This window comes from Serinus canaria, chromosome 9, assembly GCF_022539315.1.
Source record: "Serinus canaria isolate serCan28SL12 chromosome 9, serCan2020, whole genome shotgun sequence".
Classification (NCBI taxonomy): domain Eukaryota; kingdom Metazoa; phylum Chordata; class Aves; order Passeriformes; family Fringillidae; genus Serinus; species Serinus canaria.
Window position 1 is genome coordinate 14,952,248 of NC_066323.1, and position 26,272 is coordinate 14,978,519.

The window sequence follows — 26,272 nt, forward strand, 5'->3', positions numbered from 1 at the left end:
CTGTCATGTAAGTAAAGGCAGAATGACTGTTTCCAAATCCAGTATATCCCAAACTTAAACTCTGCCACATGACATGACTGGTGTTAGGGAGGTGTCTGCTAACAGAAGAGTGTTTGTATTTGGCCACTGAGTGGCACTCCAGACCCAGCAATCTAGGAGGGGAAGGGTATATTTCTGCCATCAGGGCTCAGGGCTCTAAAATACAATTATTTGCAAGCATGTAGACACCATCGAATCAAATTGGACTGCTGAAGGTTAAATTACTATCTTCAGAAATGTTGTTATAATATCCATCTTGACATTTCATTATCCCAGTACAATGTAAATATCAAATTTGATTAGCTGTCAAGCAGAAAGAAAAATAAACCAAAATATTCCCATCATTTTTACTCCAGAAAAATAGTAGGGGATATCATTAAAAATAGTGGGTTGCCAAAGGCAGATCAAAGTTTTAAAATATCCATTGAAAGTGGTATTTGGTTGGGTAGCTAGAATATTTTTGTCCCCAAAAGGTGCTGGTATGAACAGTGTTGGTGTTGAAGGCAGATATTCAAGCTGCTGCATCCATTGCTGGATATAACCTAGTTTGGTTTGGGAAGTGGTGGATTTTTCATCCAGCTTTAGTGATGCTTCCAAGATTCATTTCAAGACTGAGACTTTCACTGTGTTCATAGGACCTAAAGCTCCGAGAAGTTTGACTAAGATTTTTTTTTTTAACCATGCAGAATTCAAATAAAACATCATGTTGACCTTCTTGTCAAAACCATTTACAGACAACTGGCTGTACCCATATTTCTAAATTAAGATACTATAGGTCAAGCAAACCTTTGGTATGAATCAAATTTGAATCACCCTAAATTTGAATATGGTTCTTTGTACTGGATTTTAAGCAGTGCAATATTTAAAACATTATTCAGTGTCATAACAAGTCATCCATCATACTCTGGATCTAGAACTGTTTATAACAATGTAATTCCAGCCTACTGTTTTGCATATGTGACCGTGAAGGCAGATGTTGGAACTTTAGAATTTTTCTGAATAAATGCTCTTGATAGAGTTCTAGTTCCTAGTGCAGATAAGACATCTCTGCAGCTAAGAAAGAATTATGTTTCCCTGTGGAGCTGTGTGTGTCACAGAGCATTGTTAAGTTTAATGACTGTGTTTGAAAAAGTGGGAAAAGTTGGTCCCATGTGCTGCTGATTGTTTCCTTGTTTCACATGGTGTAGTGATCACACAGCCCCAGGAAGGACAAATGACTGTGGCTTCAGTGACATTGTGTGGCTACAGATTGGCATTGGGCACAGACATCACAGACATCATCCAGCTTTCTCAAAACAGTCTTTTAAATGTCACCTTCCTGTGATGGGAGGCCACATCAGACCAGGACTGAAATTTCAGTTTCAGCTTTCTTACTTTTTTTGATGGTGTTTTTTGGTTTTTTGGTTTTTTTTTTTTTTTTGCCTGCAAATGTCAGTTGTATTTTCTGTTAACTTGATATTTTCAGGAATCTTTGATTCTTTTTAAGTTATGATAAGTGCTCTGGTCATGCTAGGCACTTTCTCTGACTTCCTGGGATTTCCAGCTATTGTTGTTTGCTGTCCTAGCATCCAACGTCTTGTTCCCTTTTTTCACCTCCTCTGTCATCTTAGGGTGATCTCATGCCTTGCACAATAACTTCTCTGAACTCAATTCACTAATCTAGCTTGCCCAATCAAGTGTGTCATGTCTTTGTGACCATGAGCTTTCCTTTCCAAGGGGCTTGATCATGCTGGAAGACTTTATGAGGCAGCAGAATGAATTTTGATCCCGTTCAGTTTTGGTGCACTTTCACCTATTACAGTGGTGCCTGAGCCACATTAGGGACAAGCAGAGTGCTTATCTTGGCTACTGGTTCTTACTCGCACTGGGGCACCACAACTTTGCTTTCATCTCTCTTGGGAGATGCTGTAGTAGTACCCCCACATTTTCCCACGTGACCTCAATATATACTGTGCTCTGCATAAACCTGGTGATATATCAGTGTCTAGTTCTATGTGCTAAACACAGATTTCCTCACTGAAAACACAGTTTATAAAGCTTTTTTTAGGTTTTTGTCAGGAATCTGTGAACTTTCAGATTTTCATTTTAGTCAGAGACATTTGATGTGAGTGACCATGGACTGTGCTGCTGAAGATGGAGGTGAGGGAGTAAACATCTGAAAGGCTTCATTATTTTAAAGCAGGGGTTGCTTCAAATGACAGACATCAGTGCTCAGGAGACTGTGCTGGCTTCTATATTTCTGCTTCCTGTGCTCTGTGCCAGAGGTTAAAAATCGTGTTTGTTTCTTCCACATCACAAATGCTGGTGACCAAGTGCAGAGTGTGTCAAACTTGAAACAACCTTCCTGTTAGGCAATGGCTAGGAATAATCTGGGGCAGGATGAAATTCCTCAGATACACGTCCATATAATTATTTGCTATTTGAGTCATGAACCAGAGTCCAGGCTTTGCAGTTGCTTCAAGTCATTTTACCAGCTGGCTTATCTTGGTATGATAGAACTAACAAGACCTTATCACAGGACTCAGAGTTTTTGGAAAGGTGTTACTACTGCTTTTGCTGAGAAGAGCTTTTGTTTCCCTCTGTCTTTTGCTAGCAGGAATGTGTGTTTTACCTCATGAGAGTTACCAGGGCTGGCCCCCTGCTCTGGCCCTGGTTTTCTTCTGTCCAGCTTTTATGCTTTCTCTTGTTCAAGTGTGTCAGAATTCTGTTCTCCTTTAAGCTGTTGCTGTTTTGCATTAAGTCACTCAGAGGGAGCAGGGAAGACCAGTGCTGTGCTCTGCTGCCAAAGCACCCAGTAAATTCACATGGGCTGACATGGAGCACTGGGAACCCCAGAGTCAGGTCTGCTCTGTGATCTTGCTAAATTCCTGTTCTGTTGCTTTACTGTTAAAGAGTTGGACACCAGTCTATCTTTTTTTAGTTAAATAAACCCCACCAAAAACCCCACCATTTTCTTAATAACTTCAAGCTGGTCATCTGCTGGAAAACAGAAGAGCTATAGCTCCTTTCAACTGGGAATTCACTGTGATTACAGAATATGAGGTGTTGGTTGATTTGGCAGTGCTGTGCACGTGATAATGTCCTTCAGGAGTGATTAGGGCTTTGTTCATCTTAGAATCATCTGCTGAGAAGTGTACATGTAAATGGAAGAAACTGTGATTCCAAGAGTTTGCATTCCTTATCAGGTTAGGTAGTGAAAAAGGAGAATGACTGTACGTGTACCTAAGTCAAGGTGTTTGAGTGTTATGAAAGCTGCCCCATGTGTCTTTAGCCATTTATGTGGAAGGATTTGTGTTAGTCTTTTGTTGATTTTTTTCAGAATATTTCCAGGCTTTAGGTGATTGTGCCACTTGGCAAAGTCCAGAGCTCTGTCTCCCTTTCTACACTTGCTGAACACTCTTGGATAAAAATTTCTCTTCTGTTCTTTTACAGGGTGTGCTTACTTAATTTTTCTTTCAGAAAAAAATAGGTGCCTGAAAGTGGCAGCTTAGTTGCTGGAACTGGAGAAAAATGCAAGCAAGATGAAGCCTGCTCTTGCCATTGCATTCTTGATTTAGTTGGATTTTGGTTATACCTGACACAGAGTTGTGTAAGAGTTTTAAGTGTTAGCTGAAAAGTGTGAAGGACATTATGTCTCCTTTGCCTAAAGCATAAAACGAAAAAAAGTTTTCATTTTAACAAGAAACTCCAGAGCAGTTTGGACTCTACATCAAAGAGCAATATTTGGTTTCATGATGTCTTCCAGACAGTTCTTAATGCAAGTCCAAACCCAATCTGTAAGTAGTAGCCAAAGTGATCTTTGCCTTCTCTAAAGCTCTCTCTAGCTAAACCTAGCTGTGCTGGTTATGTGTTTTTCCAAAGGGCAACAGCCTGATATAATGGAGAGTGGATTTTGCTTTGGCCTGTGGTACCGTGCCGTCATCTTCTTGGACCACCTCCAAGAGAGCACAGGTGGCAGTTCTGCTGGGATCTCACAGCTTCTCTGTTTTTATTAGCCTTTCTGGCTGGTATCCTCTACTGTATGACCCACCCTTGAGATGCACTTTTTGGATCACTCCATGGAATTTCTTCTGTTCACCTTCTAAAATTTCATTCCGGTATCTTAAATTAAAAATGTCTGGGTAAACCTTACAGTGCTCGTTGTAGTCATTGGTTCATGATCACATGAACTACATTTGACTGATGTAAGGAGCACAGGAGTGTCTTTATGGATTATCCAGGGACATCCATGCACTTCCCTGTGACAGGTGTGCTCTGGTTTGCAATCCACCCTTGAAACAGCTGCATATCTCCCAAGAGCTTTCTCCAGGTCATGTTGTGGCTCTTTATCTGTCCAAACATTTCCAGTCTTCCCTAGATAAAGTTGTAGTTTCTATAGGTTCCATCCTGTGCCTGGGTTGTGTCCCAGGCAGGTGCTGCTCACAGTTCCTTCCATCAGCCTTCAGTGCAGGCAATGCTGGGGGATGAGAGGGGGAACTTGTCCATTGCCAGGATTGCTCTTTGCTGGGAGCAAAGGATGGAAGTAGAGCAAATGGCAGGCAGGAAAGACAGCAGATGCCAGAAGGTAGTGGAGTTATCTTGCTTCATATGTGCCTGTCCTCTGTATATTATTGAGTGTTTACGTACCTCTGCCAAGGGTCTGCGTGTGGAGGTGGTACAAGGCCACTGCTCCCCCATCCCCTGCTGTGCTGGGAGACACCTCTCTAATGACACTGCTGTGAATGAGGCAGTGTCCCAAGTACTGCAATCATTGGAAAGCTGTCTCTTTTTGCAGGAATAGCACTCTGAGCGCGGCTACTAGAGCCCAATTTCTGTTCTGTTAATTGCACTGCTCCCTCATAAACTGCCCTTGCAGTTTCCCTCAGTAATGCTATTCATCAGCTCCTCTTTTAAACTCTGAATTTGGCATATACAGGGCCATGTAGGCAGCTGCTGGTTATATTTTAATGATACAGCTTGCTAAATGCTTCTTTAAGAAGAAAAGTGTTATAAATAATTCAATAGACTTATTTTGCAGTACATATATATGTCTGTCATATCCTGTTAGAATGGCACAGTGTCACTTCAAGGATGCAGCTAGGAAGCTGTCTGTCTGCACTGCTGAACAATTTGGGGCCATAGAACCTAGGGCTGTGACAGGCATTACGATATGATGCATTAATGCCATTTCTGGGTGTTACGAGCTCATCCCCAGAGGGGCTCTGCTGCACTTGCATGATCTTGCTGCCATGGGAGGGGCTGCCTTGTTTTTGCTGTAGTTGATTTTAATGTGGAGATTTTTATAATGTTTCTGGTGCTTTTGTGAGAAAGGGAGAGGCCGTTGTTTTATAACTTCTTTAAAAAAATTAAATATCTGATCTTGCTAACGACAAAACATGAAGAAAAATTACATTTATATTGTCTGCCACAGTAATTGGTTTTTCAGGAGGGGACTAACCTTTGTTTCAGCTTTTTCTCCTTGAAAAACAAAAGGTAAACAAGATCCTACAAAGAAACATCATGTGCTGGCTGCTCTTGCCTGGAGTAAGAAACAATGCAGGGCTTTTTTTGTTGTTGTGGGTTTTGTCCCCCCCCATGAATTTGTTATAGATGGAGTATGCTTTCCTGTAAATAAGATTTCTTCCCAGGAATAGCTAAGTTGGTCTCTTCAGATTTGATTTTTGCATACATGGCTTGAACTTTAATGCTGTTTGTGGATTTGCACTGTAATTAAAGGATCTTCTGCTTGGTTTCAGCCCAACAAGAGATACCAATTTGTTTTGATGAGGAGGCAGCAGAGAAAAAGAGTGGAAGGCTAGAGGCAGATAATAGGAAACAAATAATATGGTCTGTGCTTGTAATGTAAATATCTGTATTTTCAACATAAAGTAAATTTTTTCTTACCCAAAATGCTGTTTGCTTTCTATTGTGCTGTCATATTTAAGCTCATGCATAACTAACCTAAAATATATGTAATTTTCTATTTAAAACCATTTAACCAGAATGATAACAGCTTTGGTAGGAAATGAGTGTTAGGAGAGGCTTAGCAGAGGCTCTAATCCTTGTGTAAAAGTACAACCATGTCTCAGCGTCTCATACCAGTGCTGGATCAGGCTCCCTGGGAACAGGTGCACTTGGCTTCTGCTTGCTTTGGGCTACATGGGGAAAGCTACAGAACTTTACAGGATGAGTGATTCTTTATTTGTTAATGCACACACAGATTTCTCTTGCCAAATTTCTGCCTGTGTTTTTAGATACTGAGAGAATGGTCAGCTTTTCTTAAAATGCTTGACATGTGTTGCTGTCCATGCTCTTTTGAAAATCTCTCTGTCAATATGTCAGAGCAAAGGGGGAGAGCACTCCAAACCCATGGGCTTTCTTGAAATGCCTGGAAATATTTGGTTCCTTGTCTCTGGGGAAGAGAAACCTTTCTCTGTGAGCAGTTATTCCTGTCTTGGCCGCTGCTTTGTCAGTTCAGACGTTGCTTCTTTATTTTTCCTTTCTGTCTGATCCTGGAAAGTGTTGGAGAAAGTATTATGCACTAGTTGTACTCTTTCTTTGATATGATCAAGGACTATTAAGCTCTTAAAAGATTTTTTTTTATTCTATTAAATAATTAAAAAACTATATTGAAAATTGTAACTCTAGGATGATGATAAATAGGACTGAGTTTCTGCTTGTTACAGAGCTGTGAAACCCCTTGCTAATGGAAAATGTTGGAGTAATTGTTTATATAGAAAACAATCATAAGAGTTCTGAGATTTTTACCATCTATATACTGGAGACATGGCCATATGTTGATTTTGGGGTGGTGGGACCTCCTTGAGTTTATTTTGCTACAGAATGGCCTGTGCTTCACATGATGCGTTTTGCTTCAAGAGAATGTCATAGACATCCTGTAATGTTAATTTCTTTAGGAAGTTGCATTCTGTTGTCATGCTGAAGAGCCATTTCAGAGTCAGTGTTGCTTTATCCAGGGCTGGCCCTCTGTCCCTGGTTAGGCCAAGCAGCAGCTGGGTAAAGGTGTCTGAGTGTCAGGGGCAAAGTCCCTGGTGGGCTTTCCACTCCCTAAAGCTTGGCCATGACCCAGTGACTGCCAGACTGCAAACTGGAAGGTAGAAAACAAAATTATGATGTTTTTAGCTGCTGGTATTTATTACTGCATAAAGATGGTAACTGTGAAGAAAAACAGTGAAGGATTTCTTTATTTTTGTAATTAGTTTCTTTTTTCCTTAGAGCTCTAAAATTGGCACCAGTTTGTCCTTTATCAAACAGATCGACAGCAGGGCTACTCACTGTAGATTTTGTCTTTGCAAAGTCAACTTCAGGGCCAGTGGAATCTATGAAAATGAATTTTCTGCCCTTTGTAAAAGCCACGACCTCTGCAATACAGAGAGATGAACTGCAGATATGAAGGGAGCTTCTAGGAGCTTGCTGTACAACTGGTGTGAATAGTGATCAGTCTGACCTGCAACCATCTGAATGCTGCTGGGGCCAAGCTGCTGTACTAGATGACATAAATTGCAGCAGTGATAAGTAGAGCTGTCCCCAGAGAGGAGGACCTTTGCCCCTATCCCCTTCTTTCCTCCAGACAGTCCTTCACTTTGGAGTGCTGCTTTCCAGGCTCTCCCATCCTAGGCTCAGTGTTTCCTTTCATCTTGGCTGAAATTAGCACTATGGAAATCTCCATGTCTCAGTTTTGCTACAGGTGGTTAAGGGCTGCATTTCTGGCTGCTTTGCAGGCTCGTCACCTTAGAGGTGAAATACAGCCAAGAGAATGGGTTGGAGGCTATGTAGCTTTTCTGGGAGAGGCACTTGGGTGGTACTGTGATTAAATTAACCAGAAAAGGAAGGAGGCACTCTGTGACACTGTGAAAAGCCTCCTGATGCAGAGGAACATTTGCAGGAGATGAGCATCTCTGGAGCCCAGAGAGCCAGATGAATACCCAATTCACTCATGGGGATCACTTTCAGGTCCTTCTGTGCTGGTTGGAAAAACATTATCTAAATGCAAAGTGACTGTGCTGAAGACACAGGCAAATGCTAAATCCATTGTGAAAACAGGACGACCTTGGAGGCACTGTGAATCATGGCTTTGGAAATAAATTGAAAACTGTATGGCACTATTGTCTTCCATCATTATAGTCTTTGGGACATATTTATTCCTTTAAAGTCTTCTGTTTAGTCTGCTAACATACTGTTGCATTGTTGTATGGGAAGTTTCTGGTTTAATTATAATTCAGTGTCATAAACTTTAGAGGCAGTGAGGTTGTATTCTTGTCTGTGTAGAGCCTGTGTTGCTGTAGCCTGGATCCAGAATTTGATAACACAAACAAGTGCTAAATCAGGCATATTTATCTAAGGACTCATTTGGCAATAAAAAGAGTTGTTTAACTATATTTTCTTCTTCATAATGTGTTTAGTGCTTTTTGTTAAGTTGAAATATGCAAGGTCTGTTTTTCATTGCTGCAGTGTAAGTGCTCCATCCCAGTGCAAGCACTGTATTTCTTCTTCTCCAGCCTTCAAATAAGATTTTCCTGGAGATGCTAAAACTTGTGAGAGCAGGAAAAATCTCAAAGGGTTTTGATAAGTCATGGAACTCATTTCACATAATGATTCATGAAGGAGATGTAAAAGTCATGACAAAGTATTTTAATCTGTGACTTTGCGGGATGTGGGTACAATTACGTTTATATGGGGTTGATATTTCTGTGTTCCCCTGTACTCCTCAGGGAATGTGTTTCATTTGCAGTGTGTGAATGATAGGAGAAGGACCATGCACTGCTATTTCTGGGAGTCTCTGTGGTTTGTTTTGTAATTTTTTCTCTTTTTTGAATGGCACTGGTCTTATAGCACTTGGGGGGGAAGGAAGAATTGAAATAATTTTATGAGCATTGCTTCTGTTCTTCCTGCAATGTAGACCTGACACTTCCTTTGATATACAATCCAAATTTGTAGTCATCTTCAGTGGTTCCCGAAGTTGGCTCCCTTCCCTTTTGTTCTTAATTTCAGGTGTTGTCAAGTTGTGCCAGGAATCAAGTGCAGTTGAGATTTTTGGTCTCTAGAACTTAATGTCTTAGTAACAGAGGTTTTGTTCAGTTTTATTACTTGGCATCTTCTTTTGAAGGCAAGAACTAAAGGAGAAACACAAGGATCTCCTGGGGAATGCACAAAGAAAGGAACCTTGAGGTCTGATCTCTTACCTCTATAAGATAGTGAAAAATGTGCATTCTGAGTGGCTTTCTAGGAGTGCCTCAGTGCCCAAAGTCTTGGAGAGTATGTAAAATACACATGCCTCAATAGAAAAGGTGGCTGAAGTAGTAACTGTTTTATACTCCCTCTTTGCATGCTCCATAAGGTACAAAAGTTTTTGTAGGACTGGTGCCAAAGTGAATTTTCTGTGGGTTGGAAAGGAAGGGGAACAAAGTAAAAGCAAACAGTCTGCTCCCCTCTGTGTCCATAGGCTCCTTCCCTCTACGAGACAGCAGCTGTGGGGAGCCCAAGACTAAAAAACTTTCTGAAACATGATGGGGTGCTTAATCAGATTTCCATGTTCAGTTTCAACCTCATGTGAATAAAGAATGTGTAGTGAAAGAGGTTTGTGTGTACTTTGAACATAAACATGAAGGTAGTTATCTATTTGCAGGGAGACTGTGGTCATGCAAATTTATGCCACATTCTCCGGGCAGAAGGGATGTTCTTGATGAGAAGGTTTTGAGGTAGCAGAGGAAAGGTTTTGGAAGGACTTTGTGTGAAGGAAACTTCAAGAAATTGCAGTAATGGCTACAGAGTGGGTTGGTTTTCTCACCTTCCTGGCTGCCTTCACCTCTCTCCGTGCCTGTGAAGACTCCTGAAGGACAATGGGAAATGAACTGGCTTATCCAAGTATTAATTTCAACCCAGCAGTAACTAAGTAGAGAGAGAGGAAGTTACATGAGGCAATGAAAGGAGAGAAAGGAGGAAAGTGATCTAAATGGCAATACAAAGAAAATATTTGGGAATAAAAGTAATCATCGACTTGTACAATAGGGTGTCCAGCAGCCCTGCTAAGGTTGTGTGTGATGGATGTATTTGTTCATTCAGTTGTGTCTTGCATTACAACATTTTTAAATTACTGCTAGAATGAAATTGATTTCTTGAGTTTTAAATAGTGCAGTGTAAATCTTCCACTCACACCAGGACTGAGGAGTCTCTGACTGCAAGCTCACTGCAGTTTGCCAGTTCCACTTGATTTCATTTCAGATTCATCCCTGCAAGCCAAACCACAAAAAGAGCTTCCTGTCCAGTGGAGAATGAAATGCAAGAGGCGATCCTTTTGTTGCTAATGGGAGGCTGCAGGGAGCAGAGCTGGCTCTTGCTGAGGTTGTGTTTGGGCTTGGTTAACTATTTTGCCAGTGAGGCAGAGACTCCTGGTCACTGGATATAATTTAGATGCTCTTAGATCTAACTGAAGGCAGTACTTTAATACCTGGGATATCTTATAAAAAGACTTACTGAGCAGCAGCCTGATGTAATGAAAGGTGAAAAGCTTGGATGGTTGTGTTTCTCAGGATTCTCTTCCAGGAGAGTTTGGCTTGCTACTTTATTTACCCCACACTGGCTCTTTGGCCTGCAGACTCAGTGGGCTTTTTCTTGTTGGCTTTTTTTCCTCTCAGAGCTTATAAATTAAGCCATCAAGGGTAAATTTTTTCTCTTCCAGTACATTAATTTATTTACTAAGTCTTAAACTTGCCATATGGTGATGTGTTTTCCCATGTCCTCCTCAAGCAGTGTGGGGTAGTGTTGCTGACGAGGCTGATCTCATAGGGTAAGGAGGGCTCCACTCCTGCGGGCATTCTGCAGAGGTTTTTGTCTTCTGCTCCCCTCCTCAACTGCCATCAGTGGGAGGCCTGACAGAGCTCTGCTCTGGGAGGATTAGAGGTTTATTTGGCTATGAAGGGGGGCTCTGAGATGTCTGTGTGCTTTTGGTGTCTTACTCAGAGCTGGGACAGGATCTCAGAGATGTGCCCAGCACTTTGATGCCAATCATCTGCAGATGCTGGAGTGTTTGTTCTGCACAGTGTTTGAGAAATGAGTAGCTCTTCATGGGTGAGGTCTGCCCTCAGAAAAGCCCCATTCCCGAGATGCTGCCCTGGACTGGACGTTGGGACACCCACTCTGGATCACAGTAACTCACCTGTTCTGCCTGCTGCCATGTTAAAGGGCTTTCCCAGGCAACCTCAGAAGCAGCAGCACTGAAATTGGTATTGTGTTCTTCTTTCTACTGGGGAAGAGCATTTTTCAAGAAAAGGTGTTTTGTCAGTGCCCCAGCTCTTCCTTCTCCTTCACTTGCTACTGCTACTGAGAAGCATGGGGGCTGTAAAACCTGGAAGAACTATGATGGACTAAAAATGAAAGCTCTTCAGTCCTTCAAAAACATTTAGTTGGGGAACCATATTCAAAGTGGTGCCATCACTTTATGCCTTACTTGTGTGATGATCCCTTCCTGGGGGGCATCTGGCAGGATCTGCTGCATGGTCACAGCTGAGAAACACATGGGAAAATAAAAGCACCTGCAAAGGGCTGCTGTGAGCGTGGCTGTAGGGACAGATGGACAACTGGAGAAGCTGCTGCCCAGCAGTTGTTTTACCTTAGGAGTTCTGAAGATGTAAAGAGCCAAATGCATTTCTTGCTGGGCTTGTTTATTATTTTTGTTTTCAAGGGGGAATTGTAGCATGGCTGTAAGACTAAAGTTCAGCCTTGGTCCCACAAAAGGGCTCAGATGCTGCTGACTTAACTGCTGAAGAGGTGCTGATGCTTCCACCTTTTTCTGGAGCTATCCTTTGATTCCTTGGAATAAATCAGACATTAACTACTGATGTATTTTTTTCTCTCCTAATCCAGTGGGCAGCCCTAAGAGTTGATGGTTATTTTCCGCTAAATAGTTGCCTAGCTCTGTCTGTTCTCCCTCTGAATTTTGTCTCAAAAATAAAACAGTTCTTCACATATTTCTGTAAGCCACATTACTGCATTTACTGTGTATTTCTTTGTGCTGAGGAGCCCTGCCATTCCCACAAAGACCCTTGTGTTCGTGCTGCAAGGCTTTGGCTGGACACAGGCAGTGTGGGTGAGGAAGCAGTGACAGGCAGAGGGAAACTGTGCAGCCTTTTTACTTGACAGGTTTTTTTTGGGTCTTAAGCAAATGTTGCTTGAATGCAGTTCATGGTATTTGCTCAGTGATCCAGTGGAATGTCTGGGATATTTTTGTTTTTCCTTCAGAGCCAAAAAGCAGCTTTTGGCTCTAAATCCCAAACTGCCAGCCTGAGGCTGAGTCACTGTGCTTTAGGGTGAGGAGAGCTGAGCTGGTGTGGAGAGACGGGTACCCTGTCCAGCACAGAGCACTCCTGCTGTGCCTGAAGCTGGATGTGTTAATTAAAGATGTTGAAAATGACTCTACAGCTAAATCTGCTTTTATTGACATGAAAGCTGTGCCAGGACTTACCAAGCTGTTGGACTGCATGCTGCAGGCCTGTCCCGCTTGCATCCCAGCTCCACTGAGGATAAAAGAAAAACTAGTTTCAGACATCAAATCTGTGACTCTTTGGTGAGCCCTGATTCTCCCCAACCACTCAGCTTGGAGGTGCCACTGGGGGCTTTGGGCACACTGTCATTGCAGTGAAGTTGAGCACAGGTTTCCTGAGTAGCAACTTCTTGCAGAGGTGTCCAGATCTTCTAATGATGTGGAGATGAAGCTTGCTGTGTCCTGGCCACGACAATATGTGCCTGTTGTCAAGGTGGAGCCTGAACTTTCTCATCCTGCATCTGCTTTTGTGCTGCAAACTCAGGGAACATTTCCATGTATGTGTTTCTTGCAGCAATTTTAAAAAAGACATGCATACATCCTTCTAAACCTGCTTTTGGTTGCTGTTCTTCCAATCTCCTCTGCATTCTTCTTTAAAACTTCTGCAAGTTTACCTGATCTTTAGGCTGGTGGTTCTTGATGGGCTGGGATGAAATGACAAGCTTCAGCCATTAGAACAGGTTTTCCAGGGAGGTGGTGGAGTCGCTGTCCCTGGAGGTGTTTAAGGGGTGTCTGGATCTGGTGCTGGGTGATGTGGTTCACTGGTGTAGGAGTTGCAGTGGTGGTGCTGAGTAGATTGTTGGACTGTGTGATCTTAAAAGTCTCTCCCAGCCCTGATGTTTCCATGATTCTGTGATGGTTTGCTTGCTGACTGGAGGGTCTATACCTGTGTGTCTTAACACAGACCCTTAGAGTCACTTTCTTCATTGCCACATATCCTGAAGGTGCCACAGGAGCAGTTGTGTTTTCAGGAAGAAAATGTCTCATTATCTCTGTTTGCCTCACATTTAAGTGAGGCAAACTGTCTTGATCAAATATAATCAGTTGCAACTAGACCAAATTTGAGGCTAAAGGAATCTTTTTTTTAAGCACTGATAATCAGAAGAGACAGTCATCTACTACTAAGATTTGCACAAGATTCAGGATCCTCTAGTGACTGCAAATATGCAGAGTAAATACCTGCTAGCTCAAGGTCAGTGCTCTATTTTAATTTTTTTTTTCAGTTTCTGTGTTGATTTTGCTGACAAAGATGCTTCTTAACTGGTATGGAAGAAATACTTATATTAAATAAATAAACAAGGAGTTAATTTTACATATGGTCTTTTGATCATGGTCTTGAATAGTGAGAGAGCTGAGAGTCCTGTGAGGTACGTGTTCCTGTGCCAAGCTCCTGTGCCAAGAGAGCATCTGTCCTCCTGTAATGCAGTAATTATGGGTCTTTACAGCTTGGATCTGCTTCCTTGGAGTGCTGATAGTCCATGGGCTAGGGATAGGGAGCAGAAGGAGAAAAAGTCATTTGGCTGCCTAATTTCAGGTGCCCGAGTAAGGCTTGTGAGATAGGAGCAGTATGGATAGATGATCCACCGGGGAGTCAAGTCTGAGGTCAGAGTGACACACACAGGAACTGAGCTGCTCTTTATCTGCTGTGAATTACAAGTGAAAAATGTGAGATCAGTGATGAAAGAGTATGAAAAGGGTATGAAAAGGAAAAACCCCTTATTAATTCTGACAAATCATACTGTGCTAGAAGTGAAAATGTCTATGGCAGATGCTCTACTGGTCTTTTCAAAGTTGGTAAGTCTTAAACATAGTTGTTAAAAGACATTTTCACCATACATTATTGGATTGGAGGGGCTGAAAACAACAATGTCAAAATACTCAGATATTTCTGTCTTTCCAAGAGAGTGCATGAAAAATGACATCAATTATTCTTCATGTCCTTTGACATGAGACATCTCTATGTGTCACATGGGTGTCACTGCATTACAAAAGGGCAAAGGCACAGCATTTTTCAGTTGAGGACAGTTTTGACAGATACTGACACTTGTGTTGGTGAATCTCTAGGGTGAAATAAGGAGCTCTTCAGAACATCTTGGCTTTTACAAAAGGTTTGGATGCTTGCAAGTGTAGAGGTGCCGAAGCCTCAAGAGTATTTTATGTCATGCTTGGTGACAGTGGCTTGCCAGAGGATGAAATTTGCCATAGAAAGGCTGGAAATAATGTGGATAATTTTTAACATGCACAAGAAATTTTTGTGAGATATATGTATCTTCCAGAAATTTGTGGAACAGATAGAACACACAAAGAACTAAATGGGCCATAAAGAAATATACTCTTATCCTTGGTAGAAGATATGATAGGAAATGCCTTCACTGCTTAAGGTTAACAAAGTGTCATTGAGCTGAATTTGCTTTCCTTTTCTCGCTTAAAATAGTGTCCAAAACAAGTAAAAGCTGCAACAGCTTGATCATAATTTACTTGTTACAACCAACCTGTAGCTACTCTGCCTTGCACTGACGCTAGAATCATAGAATCATTAAGATTGGAAAAGACTTCCAATATCATCAAATCCAACCTTTGACCAAACACCACCCAGTCAACTAAACCATGGCATGTTGTGCCAAGATCAGTTGATGAACACTTCCAGGGATGGTGACTCCACCACTTCCACGGGCAGCTTGTTCCAGTGCTTAACAGCCCTAGAGGGGAGGGAATAAAGGTCCTGGTCTCACTGTGTATAGGATGACACTTGCTATAGGACATGCCACACTTGCACAAATAAGTAATTTTTCTGGACTGATGTTTGCTGCCAAGTGAGTTCCAGGGTTTCAGAGGAAGAAAAAGCTTTATTTAGTCATGGTGAACTTTTGCTGGTGGTTAGAGCTGTATTATCACAGATGTGGCTTTCAGCCTGCACTGTGGCTTTGCCTGTCTTTGTCAATGATCACTCTCTGGTCCGTAAAGCTGTGGAGTTGATGCTGTTCAGGCACTTCAGTGTGTTTCTGTACGTGCAATGATAGCTGTAACAACATCACTACTGCTGCTACTACTAATGTCTTTCTGTGCCCTTCACATCTCATTCTTATGATTATTAAAGATGAAATTCTGAGTTTTTTTGGGGTCTTTTTTATAATACCAGCTGGCTTCACACTGATGAGACATCAATGATTTTAATGGAAAAGACCACCAGTGGGAATTTTTGCCTCAAAATAGCTTTCTTTTCCAACTAATAATGAAAGGAATTATCTGTTCTTTGACCTTTGGTTGGCAGACTTGGAAATTGAGTAGGAAGATGGTTGTACTGTACTAGCTTCACTGTAATGGTGTGGTCAGGGTTTCAGAGCCTTTAAACCAAGGTGGGTATGCTGTGAGATGTGTCAAGGCAGGAGCCAGAATGCAGGGAGTACTAATTGTGGAATGACCTTGTAACTCTAAGCTCAGGGAGAAGTACCTTTCTTGGGTCAAAGAGTGGAGGTGTCTCCCCAGCCCCTGATATCTCTGTTCTGTTTGGGCAGGGGACCATGCTGTGATGAAATGTTAGACATCTGTCTTCACCAAGAGCTTCAGCAATGCTATTCTTGTCAAATGCTTGTATCTCAACTAGGAAAAAAAAGGATAATTAATTTTAAAAACCAAAAAGTAACAGCACTAGTAGGTGTAGATGTTTCTATATAAGACACAGTGCAGGAGAAACTTTAAAGTTGAGGTTTTGTTTATTCTTTCCTGTGAGCTCCTTATTGTAATGTCTAAGCACCTTATAAATATTTATGGATGTGTCCTCAAAAGAAAAGGAGATTTATGTAATGGAGGTTCAAAGTGATGTTAAAAGAAGCAACTTTCCAAAGGTTCCTACACAGTTATACCGTGACAGAACTGGGACAGTAAATCAGACCAATACATCCCATTTTGGTAAACAAGCCAGAATTCCATCCTTATTATTAGTTACTTTTGCATTGGCTGCTTGCAGAGTAATTCACTGCTTTTTATTCTTAAAACACAACGACTTTATTCTTGGGAAGTCCATTATTTTTTGTAGCTTCACTCTTAAGCAGGCCACACACACAGATTGATGGCCAACAGGGGGTTGCAGTTAGATGCTGTAGAGGAACAGAGGAGAACTTTAAATTCAATTTATGCTGCAGTGTGACAACTTACTCTGATTTTGCTCCTTGGCTGCTGAAGTTGTCTGAGCATCACTTGGGAGTTGCCTGTGCTCAGAAGCTGATGCTGTGTGTTGGGGTGAATTTGCAGCACAGAGCTCAGCAACACTGACTGACTGGGATAGAGTTGCCTTTGCTTTCCTCCCCTCTCCCCATCCTTGTGCTGCTGCTCAAGGCAGCCCATGAACTGGCAGCAGCTTCCTCTTTAGGACAAACCAGCAGTTAAACAATTCCCTGCATCCCCTCTTGTGCACTCATGAGAGGTGCTGATTTCTGTGGTCTCCAGGTGACGCTGGGCTTCTCTAAACAGCAGCTGGGGGGACAAAATATTGCTGTGGTGGCAGCTCTCTCCTGCAGCCAGGGATTCAAAGCTGTATTTGGGCAGTGACAAAGTGCATGAGCAAGAGGATATTTCATTGTTCCTCAGGGTTTAAAGTCTTTGTGCAAAGCTCTTTTAAGTTAGTGAAGGGCTTCTGATGCTACAATAGGCTTTGAATTTGACCCCAAGTGTCAGTTTACAGTGTTTGTCTTTTGTTAGCTGGCTTGCGAGTAGGAAGCAGTGCTGAGCAAACCTTTGGAGAATATACTGAATGTGCAAATTTGCACAATGATCTTGCTCCGTTCAAAGCAATCTGACTTTGGATATGTGTTGAAATACCCCCCAGTATGCTGTAGACACATTCCTCTTTGGTCCTGGATGTGCTGTTTGTATGTGTTTGGTTGGCACTGTGAACTTTGAGGTTTTAAGTTTTTCTACAGTACTTTAGGGAACTCAACTCTCATCACTAATAAAATAAAATAAGGCAAAACACTGGTAGGTCTTGCCTTGTTAACTGTTCTAGCTGTTGTATTTCCCACTGTTCAAAAAAAAAAACCAAAAAACAACAAAGCTTTATAAGATTTAACGTATTCCCAGTGCAAATCATGAATATTTATAGGCAAAGAATAAGACTTCCCATTTTGAAATGTCATTGCTATGAAATTGCTTTTTTGGCAAGCATGATTAAGCCACACAGACTTCCAATAAAGTTTTGTAAGCTTTTTCCTTAATTATGACTTAATTTAGGCCTCTGAGTTTAACAAAATGTGTGAAACTTGCAGCAAAATATTTTTCTTGTGGAAAATTTTGTTTGCATGGATTACAAATCCCGTATTTCTTGTGGTTATGATTTTTTAAAATGTGCTTAAATGTGGAAATTCCATGTTTTTTCTTTACATTTCTTAACACATTTACAACATAAAAATAACCTATACTGTGTATTTAATGCAGAATTTTGAAGAAATTAGTTTGAAAAGTGCATGTGATTACTTTTTTTCCTCCAAATGCCTTGAATAAAATGTAGAGGAGGTTATAAGACATCAAGCAAGGGGGAAAAGATTCTGTCTCATGCAGTTACTGCTGCAAGAGATAAATGAGGAACAATTTTGCTTTCATATAGTTGTTCTTAAATGCACCATCCTGACAACAGCAATAAATAGAATAATCTACATAATTGCATTTATGTGTCATTGACCTGTCTTTCCTAGAGAAAATCCCTTTTCCCAGATAAAATAATCTTCCATTCAACTGTAAGTGGAAGGAAGCCTCATTAGTAGCTGCACAGATTTAGGGGAATGTTTCTGAACAGGCTTAATACAGAATTTTGATGTGGACCTCCTAGTGAATTTGATATTTGATGAACAAATTTCTGCAAAGGCACTAAAACCACCTTGCTTTCCTGTGCTGATTGCCTAACAGGGTATTTATTCAAAAGGACTAGACAGGAAAGCAGAGAGATGATGTGATTAAACTTAGGTAGATTTATTACTAGATTTTTTTTAACAGCATATTTTCTTAAATTGATGTGATAAATATCTCAGCCCTGCTCAAAGATAAAGCTTGGAACAGATTTGAGCTGTTCCTGGCCTATTACTTAAGTAAAGTAGCCCAAGTGGAAAACCAGGATCATTTTGGAAAAGAAGCACTCAAACAGTTTAAAATCCTCTACTGTGATCATGCTTTTCTGACCCCTTGCAACCTTGCATTATCAAACTGAGAATGTCTCCATCTCCTTAATACTAATGTTTGAAATATGATACAGATAAATCATCTGAATAAAGTATGAAGGAAAAAAAAAAAGGGTGGTTTGCATCACAACTACCTGGGACCTGCTCCAATGGCACTTGCACTTGCCAAGATGAGCTTAGGGGTAGTTGGGGGCTCTAAAGCTGGGCTTTCTAGGGGAGGTGAAGAAAGTGGAATGCCTTGAAACTCAGACACTTGGGCATTTTTATTCTCTGGATTTGAATGGTGAACGCAGCATTTGCAAAAGCGAGTATTTGGAAAGCAGTTTGAAAACTGTTTTACTGAAAATGATGCAAAAATCAGGGAGTGTGTGAGGGGAGGAGTTTGCTTTTATTTCCCCAGTGAAACTCCCCGGGATTGTAGAAAGTACCACTAGAGTCTGCTCTCTGTGTTTTCACCTATCTTTGTTCTTCTTTGCAGGTTACATATTTGGGTAAGGTTTCCACAACAGGGATGCAATTTTTGTCAGGCTGCACAGAAAAACCAGTCATTGAATTGTGGAAGAAGCACACGCTCATGAGGGAGGATGTTTACCCAGCTAATGCCCTTCTGGAAATTCGCCCTTTCCAAGTCTGGCTGCATCATCTGGACCTCAAAGGTGAGGCAACAGTGCACATGGATACCTTTCAGGTAGCACGTATAGCCTACTGCACTGCTGACCACAACGTCAGCCCAAACATCTTTGCTTGGGTCTATCGGGAGATCAACGATGACCTGTCCTACCAGATGGACTGCCATGCTGTGGAGTGTGAGAGCAAGCTGGAGGCCAAGAAGCTGGCCCATGCCATGATGGAGGCCTTTAAGAAGACTTTTCACAGCATGAAAAGCGATGGCCGGATCCACAGGAACAGCTCATCGGAGGAAGTGTCTCATGAATTTGAATCTGATGATGGCTGACTGAAGTCATTCACAGTTCAGCAAAGGCAGAAATGGCTTAGGGAATGAGAGCTGATAGATGAATAAGCAACAATTGAAACTGGGTAATGAAAGGACTGCCAAACACTTGTCTGACCAGCTTTTTAAATCAGAAGAGCAATTTGGTACCTACAGATATGCATCATTAAAGTAATTACGTTGCATTGAAATCTGCTGCTGTTGTAAAAGTGAGAAAAAGATCTCCCTCCCCCGCCTTTGTTACCCTCTCATCACTGTCCCTTTCTTGTCTCTGTAGTTCAGGTGTACACCATGAAATACAGTCATTCCTGTTTTTCTTATGGGACTGGTCAGGCAATTTTATTAGTTGCTTTTCTGGCATTCCTAGCTGCGGGCTGATGCTGATGCACAAGAGCAAGTAGGCCTGGAAAGCCCTAATGGTTCCTGAAGAATCTTTCCCCATGATGCATCACACAGATCCTTTGACCGTACATAGGCTAAGACAGCCATACACAGCCTTTTAGACTAATGGCCTGGCATTCTGCAGTTAATTCACATTTCACAGATAGAAAATGAAAGATGCTTGTATGTACACGTTATATCATATGCTATCCTTTATTTTATTCATTGTACCTATTTTCTTAATATACTGGCTGCCACGTCTTTCACCCAACACCAGTAGTTGCAGTTTCAGACTATGTACTGCAGGATACCAAAAAGGGGTGGGCAGAAATACTCCCTGGTGGCTGGGGGTTCAGCAAGTCAGCCCTGCTGTCTGTGCATTATCCTACCCTGATGTGCTCCACAGGAGGGGACCCGCTGGGAAGAGTTGAGGGGCGCTTGGGTGTGTCAGTGTTAGAACTGTGACTTCTCATCAACCTCAGGTGTGACGAGATCCAAGCACGGTGGGCACAGCTCTGTGTCCCCCTTTCTGCATTGCTGGTCGAGCGACCCTGGTGGGATGGAGCTGGCAGTGTCTCACCACACAGGGCTGCCTCACTGTAAAGATCTAAGGAAATGGTCCCTTAGGAGTCAGGTTTGAACATCTGTTCTGGTTGAGAACCTCATGCTAAGATTCCCGTATCTTTCCTTGTTCACAGATATACAGTCATGCCTTTCTTAAATGCAGATGTTTAATAAAACTCAAATAAAGGAAAAACTTGTTTCACTTGATATTTTTTAAGGCTGAGAGCAGATCAATAGTTTGCAAGTAATGCTGCTCCTTTGTACAATTTTGTTTGTAATTATGGTAATGTTAGGGGCACTAGGGCACCTTACAGAAGCCTTAAAAGAAAGCTAATCCAAGCAGATAGCTCTGTGTCTGTGTTTTGTGTCTCTGTGTTTGTATGTGAGAGTGTATGTGTGAGTCCAGTGGTAAAGCATGTAGATTGAGCATGGAGATGTATTGGGGAGGGCCCACACCTCTTGAAAATATGCTTGTTGCTTTACAATGTATGTAAACTGTTCTCCAGCATAAATGCATTCATACTTTAATAAAAAAAAGTTTTGAGTTAAACCTTGTTAGTTTTAAGCTGTCTTTCCAATATAAACTCTGTGGTTTTGTGTGTGTGGGTTCTGTGTTTATTTCATTTAGTGGAATGAAAATTTTAATTTATTTCCATTTAATTATTGCATCAGTCTTCATGAGAATTGCTGTTAACGTTTTAATATTACATTCTTTTCAATATTTAGGTTAATTATTGCTGTTTTGTTTTGGTTATGAGGGGGTTGTGTGTTTTGGTTGGTGGGTTGTTGGGTGTTTTTGTGGTTTTTGTTGGTTATTTTGGATTGTTTTGGGTTTTTTGTTTGGTTGATTGGGGGTTGTTTTTTTTGGTTTTTTTTTTTTAACTTTGTGGAGTGGGGACATTATTTATCATTTATTGGATGAACCAGTATTTCCAAATACAGATCTAAAAAATGATTTCTCTTTTTCTTCCCACAATATGTACTTGGAAGTGGGAAGTCATGTATGGGCTATATGCTGGTCAAAAAAAAAACCCAAAAAACCTGGGTCCTCCTGTGTGTATCGTTGCCTTTTTGATCAAAGGCAGAATTAGGCAAAATTTCATTCAACTTTTAACAAATTATTTTCTTTTGCTCAAAGCTGTATTGATATGTTAGTTTTCTGATTTGTTTGGATGCTCTGCCACCAAAGCTGCTATGAATGGGTGTGTGGAATCCCTCATTCCACCCTCTCACCCACATGTCACTGCTGCCAGCAGAGGGGTCCATGTGCAAGCCCCAGCTGTTAGCCAAGGGCTGCTGGAATGTGGAAGGGGCAGGAGATTCCCAGCCCACCTCACACAGGAGCTGAGGTGCCTCCTGCCAGCCCTACGGAGAACCGCAGTGGGTGGTTTGAGTTTGGGATTTCCATTTCTGGAGCAAATACTTAGGAGAGTGGGATGTCTTCCTGTCTTGGGGTGGGTATGATCTTTCTGGCTGATACAGTCAGCCCTTCTCACCCTCCAGTCCAAGCCAGAGCACAGCTACACAGAAATGTTGTCAGCAGTGGTGTGGCAGCAGCACCAGGGCAGTGACTGTCCCACAGTGCTGGGCCTGGTGAGGCTGCACCTTGAGAGCATTGTGTCCAATTTTGGGTCCCTCACTCTGTGACACTGAGGTGCTGGAGCATGTCCAGAGAAGGGCAGTGGAGCTGGGAAAGGTCTGGAGCACAAATCTGGTGAGGAGCAGCTGAGGGAACTGCAGGGGGACCTCACCGTTTCTTACAACTCCCTGACAGGAGGTTGTAGCCAAGTGGGGATTGGACTCTCCTCCCAGGTAACACATGATAGGACAAGAGGAAATGGCCTCAGGCTCTGCCAGGGGATGTTTGGATTGAATATTATGGAAAGTTTCTTCCCCAGAAGGGTTGTCAAGCACTGGAACAGACTGCCCAGGGAAGTGGTGGAGTCACCATCCCTGGAGGTATTTAAAAGCTGTGTAGATGTGGGGCTTAAGGACTGGTTTAGTGGTGGGCTTGGCAGTGTTGGGTTAACAACTGGGTTCGATAGTACAAAAGATCTTTTCCAACCTAAACGATTCTATGATCATTTGATTTTTAATTGTCTTTCCTGTAATGTGCTGGGACCTGATGAAAATATACTGTCTCCCTAAGTCACCTGCCAGTGTGGGTTGAGTGAAGAATACCTTTGTTGGGGTTTTTGCTGTTGTCTTTTCTTTTTTATTTTCTTACACAGGACAGCCTACATTTCTGTTTTACAGATGTACTGATTTACAGTGGGCTGGGGAGTTTTCCCAAAGATATTTGACACTGTGGCATCTGTGATAATTCCTAAGTGATTGGAGGCTGTGGATTAGCTGAGAATTTTGCATGAAAAAATAAAATATAAAGGAGAAAATTCTAGTCTTTTTATTAGAAAATCAGACCCTTTGAAACATGAACCAGCTATTTTCTAATAGTTCAAACATGCAAGAGAATATGAGGGAATGTGAACTGCAGTTTGTCTTTGAAAACATGAGATTTGAAAAATAATCAGTATCATGAGTTTGGATCCTTAGATAATTTGGAATTCAGGCCAAATCTCTGCATTATCAATTCCAAATGTGTGATGCCATTTGCAAGAAGGAGAAATGCTTTCAATCATGAATTGCTAGCATAGCAGTTATCACTGATTATCAGTTGCCAGTAGATACTGTAATGAAATATCAAGTTAAACTTTTACTACAATTAATCTTCTGGAAAAGAAAAATCACAAAGTTTCCATCAGGAGTAATTTCCAGTTGGCTAAAGTCGTTCCTGTTCAACTACAAAGAGTCCAGTTTTGGATCTCGCTGCATCCCTCTGTGGGCTGATGAGTTCCTTCAGTGTCAGCCAGGAAAACATGTGAAGGATTTATTTCCCTCTTGTGCTTCTAGGGGAGAGTGGAAAGGGTCCGAGTGTCTGTGCATTATTAGGAGTGTGGAAAAAGCATTTAGGTCGTTATGCCTCAACGCCACTACATGACATCACCACGGTTATGCCAAGGTGATTTTCACCATTTTTCTAACTACCTTAAGAAAGAGAAACTGTTACCCTGTAAAGAGAGAATCTGTTTGGTTTTTAAGCTCTGAAGTCTAAATATCTTCTGTTCCTACCAAGTCTTCTGTGGAGCTGTGAGTGAATGGTGGTTGTGACATGGGGAGAGCAACACTCCCCACCAGTGAGCATGGATTGCATGAGAATTGCTTGGATGTGCATGGGGGCTCTAGCCCAGGGGGATGGAGAAAGGCAGAGAGTAATTTCTTTCATGTTTATACTCAAAGGTTCCGAAGAACAGCTGAATGTTTTGTTTTGTTAAAAAAAAAACAACCAAAAACACAACAAAAAAACTCCCCAAAACAAAACCCTCTGCAGCTGGTTCCTCTCCTTAGCTTTTCTGCAGGGAATGACTTCAGTTTTACATGAAAGAGCAGTTGGATTTTGCCAATGACTTTCATTTAATTTTCCTAAAACTTACAGATAAATGGTATGTGATTGAGAAGCCTTTGATACAGTGGCAACCCCTTATCATTCTCTTAGAAAACTTTAAATATGTTATTCTCTGAAGTTTTGAGACTTCTGTATCAGTGAATTCACTGAATTTTATTTTAATTGTAGGGTTCTCTGTGTCTCTGTACACACATGTGTGGCTATATCTGTTAGTACATATCCATACACACACACACCTTGAAACGTGATCCTTGTTAAATATTCTCTGTATGATGGACATATGTAACAGTAGGTGGATGTGTGACAGCAGTCTTGCATGTTAGTCTTGAGATGAATGTTTTACTTATTAAAAGGTTCTCCCTTTTTCAGTAGGAAGTAAATTAAGTTGTCTACCTACATGCAAAATTTGATGTACCATATGCTTTATTTACCATTTACCACCAGAGCTATCCCACTCCATGCCAAATTAGCTGCTCTAAGAATGATACATGGTTAGACTCATTTTTCCCTGTGGCAGTGAGTTATTAATTTGCATATAATTGGGAAGTGATAACTTAAATGTATGATTATTGTCCTGTAGACCAGAGTTTACAGTAAGAGAATATATCCTTTAGTGAAAGTAGAAATACTCATTATACCTTTCTTCTAATGTAATTTTAAACAGATTAAGGGTGTTTTTAAAAGTTCCTTTTTTGTTGAACTCCTTTAAAATGCTTCCTCTCAATGTGCCATTGATCATGGTTGGCTGGGGAAAGGCAGGGTTGTCCATGGGGGGTGGTCTCTCCCACCCCAGCAGGACACAGACACTGGTACTGTGCCTCTGTGCTGCAGTGCAGAGTGTCTGCTTTGATTTGCTTGAAGTTTGGGAAGACCTCTCTTGTGTGGCTGCAGTTCATTGTAAGTGCTGTGAGAATTTCTGCAGTTAGGATTGTAATTAACTTTGATCAGGGCTGTTAAAGCAGATACAATGATTTACTGAAAATAATTGTATGTTTGGAGAGATGTTACTGTGTCTGCTGTGATGCCTTCTCTGAAAAAGGGTTTTGTGATGTGCTGGAAGCACAGGTATGATGCTGCACATGCTGACTGTGCTGCAAATGGGATGAACTGGCAATGGGCTGGTAATCCTGGGGGAGAGGGTGGGAAGGCACAGCAAGGCCCCAGCTCTGATGGCAAAAGAGTGACTCTTAATTTCTGTGCTTGTCACATGATGCAAATCACCCTTCTCCAGAACGCCCCTTCCCCAGGGGGGCAGTTACTGTGAAGGCTGGAGCCCCTCTCTCCTTCCCAACTTCCACCACTGGAGTGGGAAGATTGCACTTGGTGGTAACTTTTACCTGTTAGGCTTTGATTTGCATTGTGCTTTACATACTCTGTTATTTTCCTGCAAATCTTCTTGCTCTAGGAAAGAGAAGAAACATTATAATCCCATGAATAATGCATCATGTGGCTGGTATGTTTTTCTGCGGGCAGTATAGATTTTCTGAGAATGATGGACAGGAATGGATTTCATTCTTAGTGAATTGTAATTTTATACAGTTTATATAGGTCATGTGAATGTGAAAAAGTGTGTTCCTATTTCAAATTCGTTATTTCAATTTAGTTACCTCTTATTTAGAGAGTAGAAATAGTTTTAGACATAATTACTGAGGATATAATTAATCAAGGTTTTCTTGCCCAGTTGGATTAAATTGTTGTGGTTGAGTGCTCAGTACCATGCCAGTGCTCCCTGGCTCAGTCTCATCTTTAATGGATTCCAGATCTCATGGTTTCAAGTAACAGCAGCTTTTCCAGATCCCGAGACAATAATGAAATACACAGAGGAACTTCAAAGGAAACTCTTCTATTAAGGAAAAATGAGGTTAAATGATGATTGTCAACTGCAAGATATTTTTGTGTCCATAAAATATGTCAGACCTCTTCCAGTGCAGGAACAGGTGAAATCTGAAACTGTGCTTGACTAATAGACCATGCTTCACATCTGCCTGGACTCTTCTAAATGGGCTGGGACCAGATTTTCTCTGGGGTTTCCAGGTAAGTTTCTTTATATCTTTTTGAGTCAGCTCTGGCCACACAGACTAGCAGCATTTTTGCCTCCCTTCCCTGTTTCTAGCAGTCCTTGCTGTTGGGTAGCAGAGGAATGACCTGGGATGAGCTGGAGGCAGGTCTGTGTGAGAGGAGCTGTGGGATCCCTGCACCCACTGCTGTGCCCCAGCCTGGCTGTCCTGCTCTGCCTGTCCCTGGTGTCCCTGTGAGGAGGTGGCTGTCACTTCCAATGAGCCCTGCTCTGCTCCCTGGGCCATTGCAGTGTCTTCTGCAGGTAGCGTGCTCGGATTAAATCTGTGTGGCCTGTCAGAAAAATACACTGTTCCTTACCAGTGCTGTGG

General features: G+C 41.7%; 1 protein-coding gene across 3 annotated transcripts in view; it reads left to right on the top strand.

The window, feature by feature from the left end:
- Positions 1-20,972, top strand: part of PID1 (phosphotyrosine interaction domain containing 1) — an 82,465-nt gene extending 61,493 nt beyond the window's left edge. For all 3 annotated transcript variants that reach the window (XM_030227399.2, XM_050978162.1, XM_050978161.1), the window contains one exon: positions 19,004-20,972. In XM_030227399.2, the coding sequence (XP_030083259.1) occupies positions 19,004-19,480 (477 nt within the window). In that variant the 3' untranslated portion in view covers positions 19,481-20,972. The remainder of the gene's footprint in view (positions 1-19,003) is intronic.
- The last annotated feature ends 5,300 nt before the right edge of the window (positions 20,973-26,272 follow it).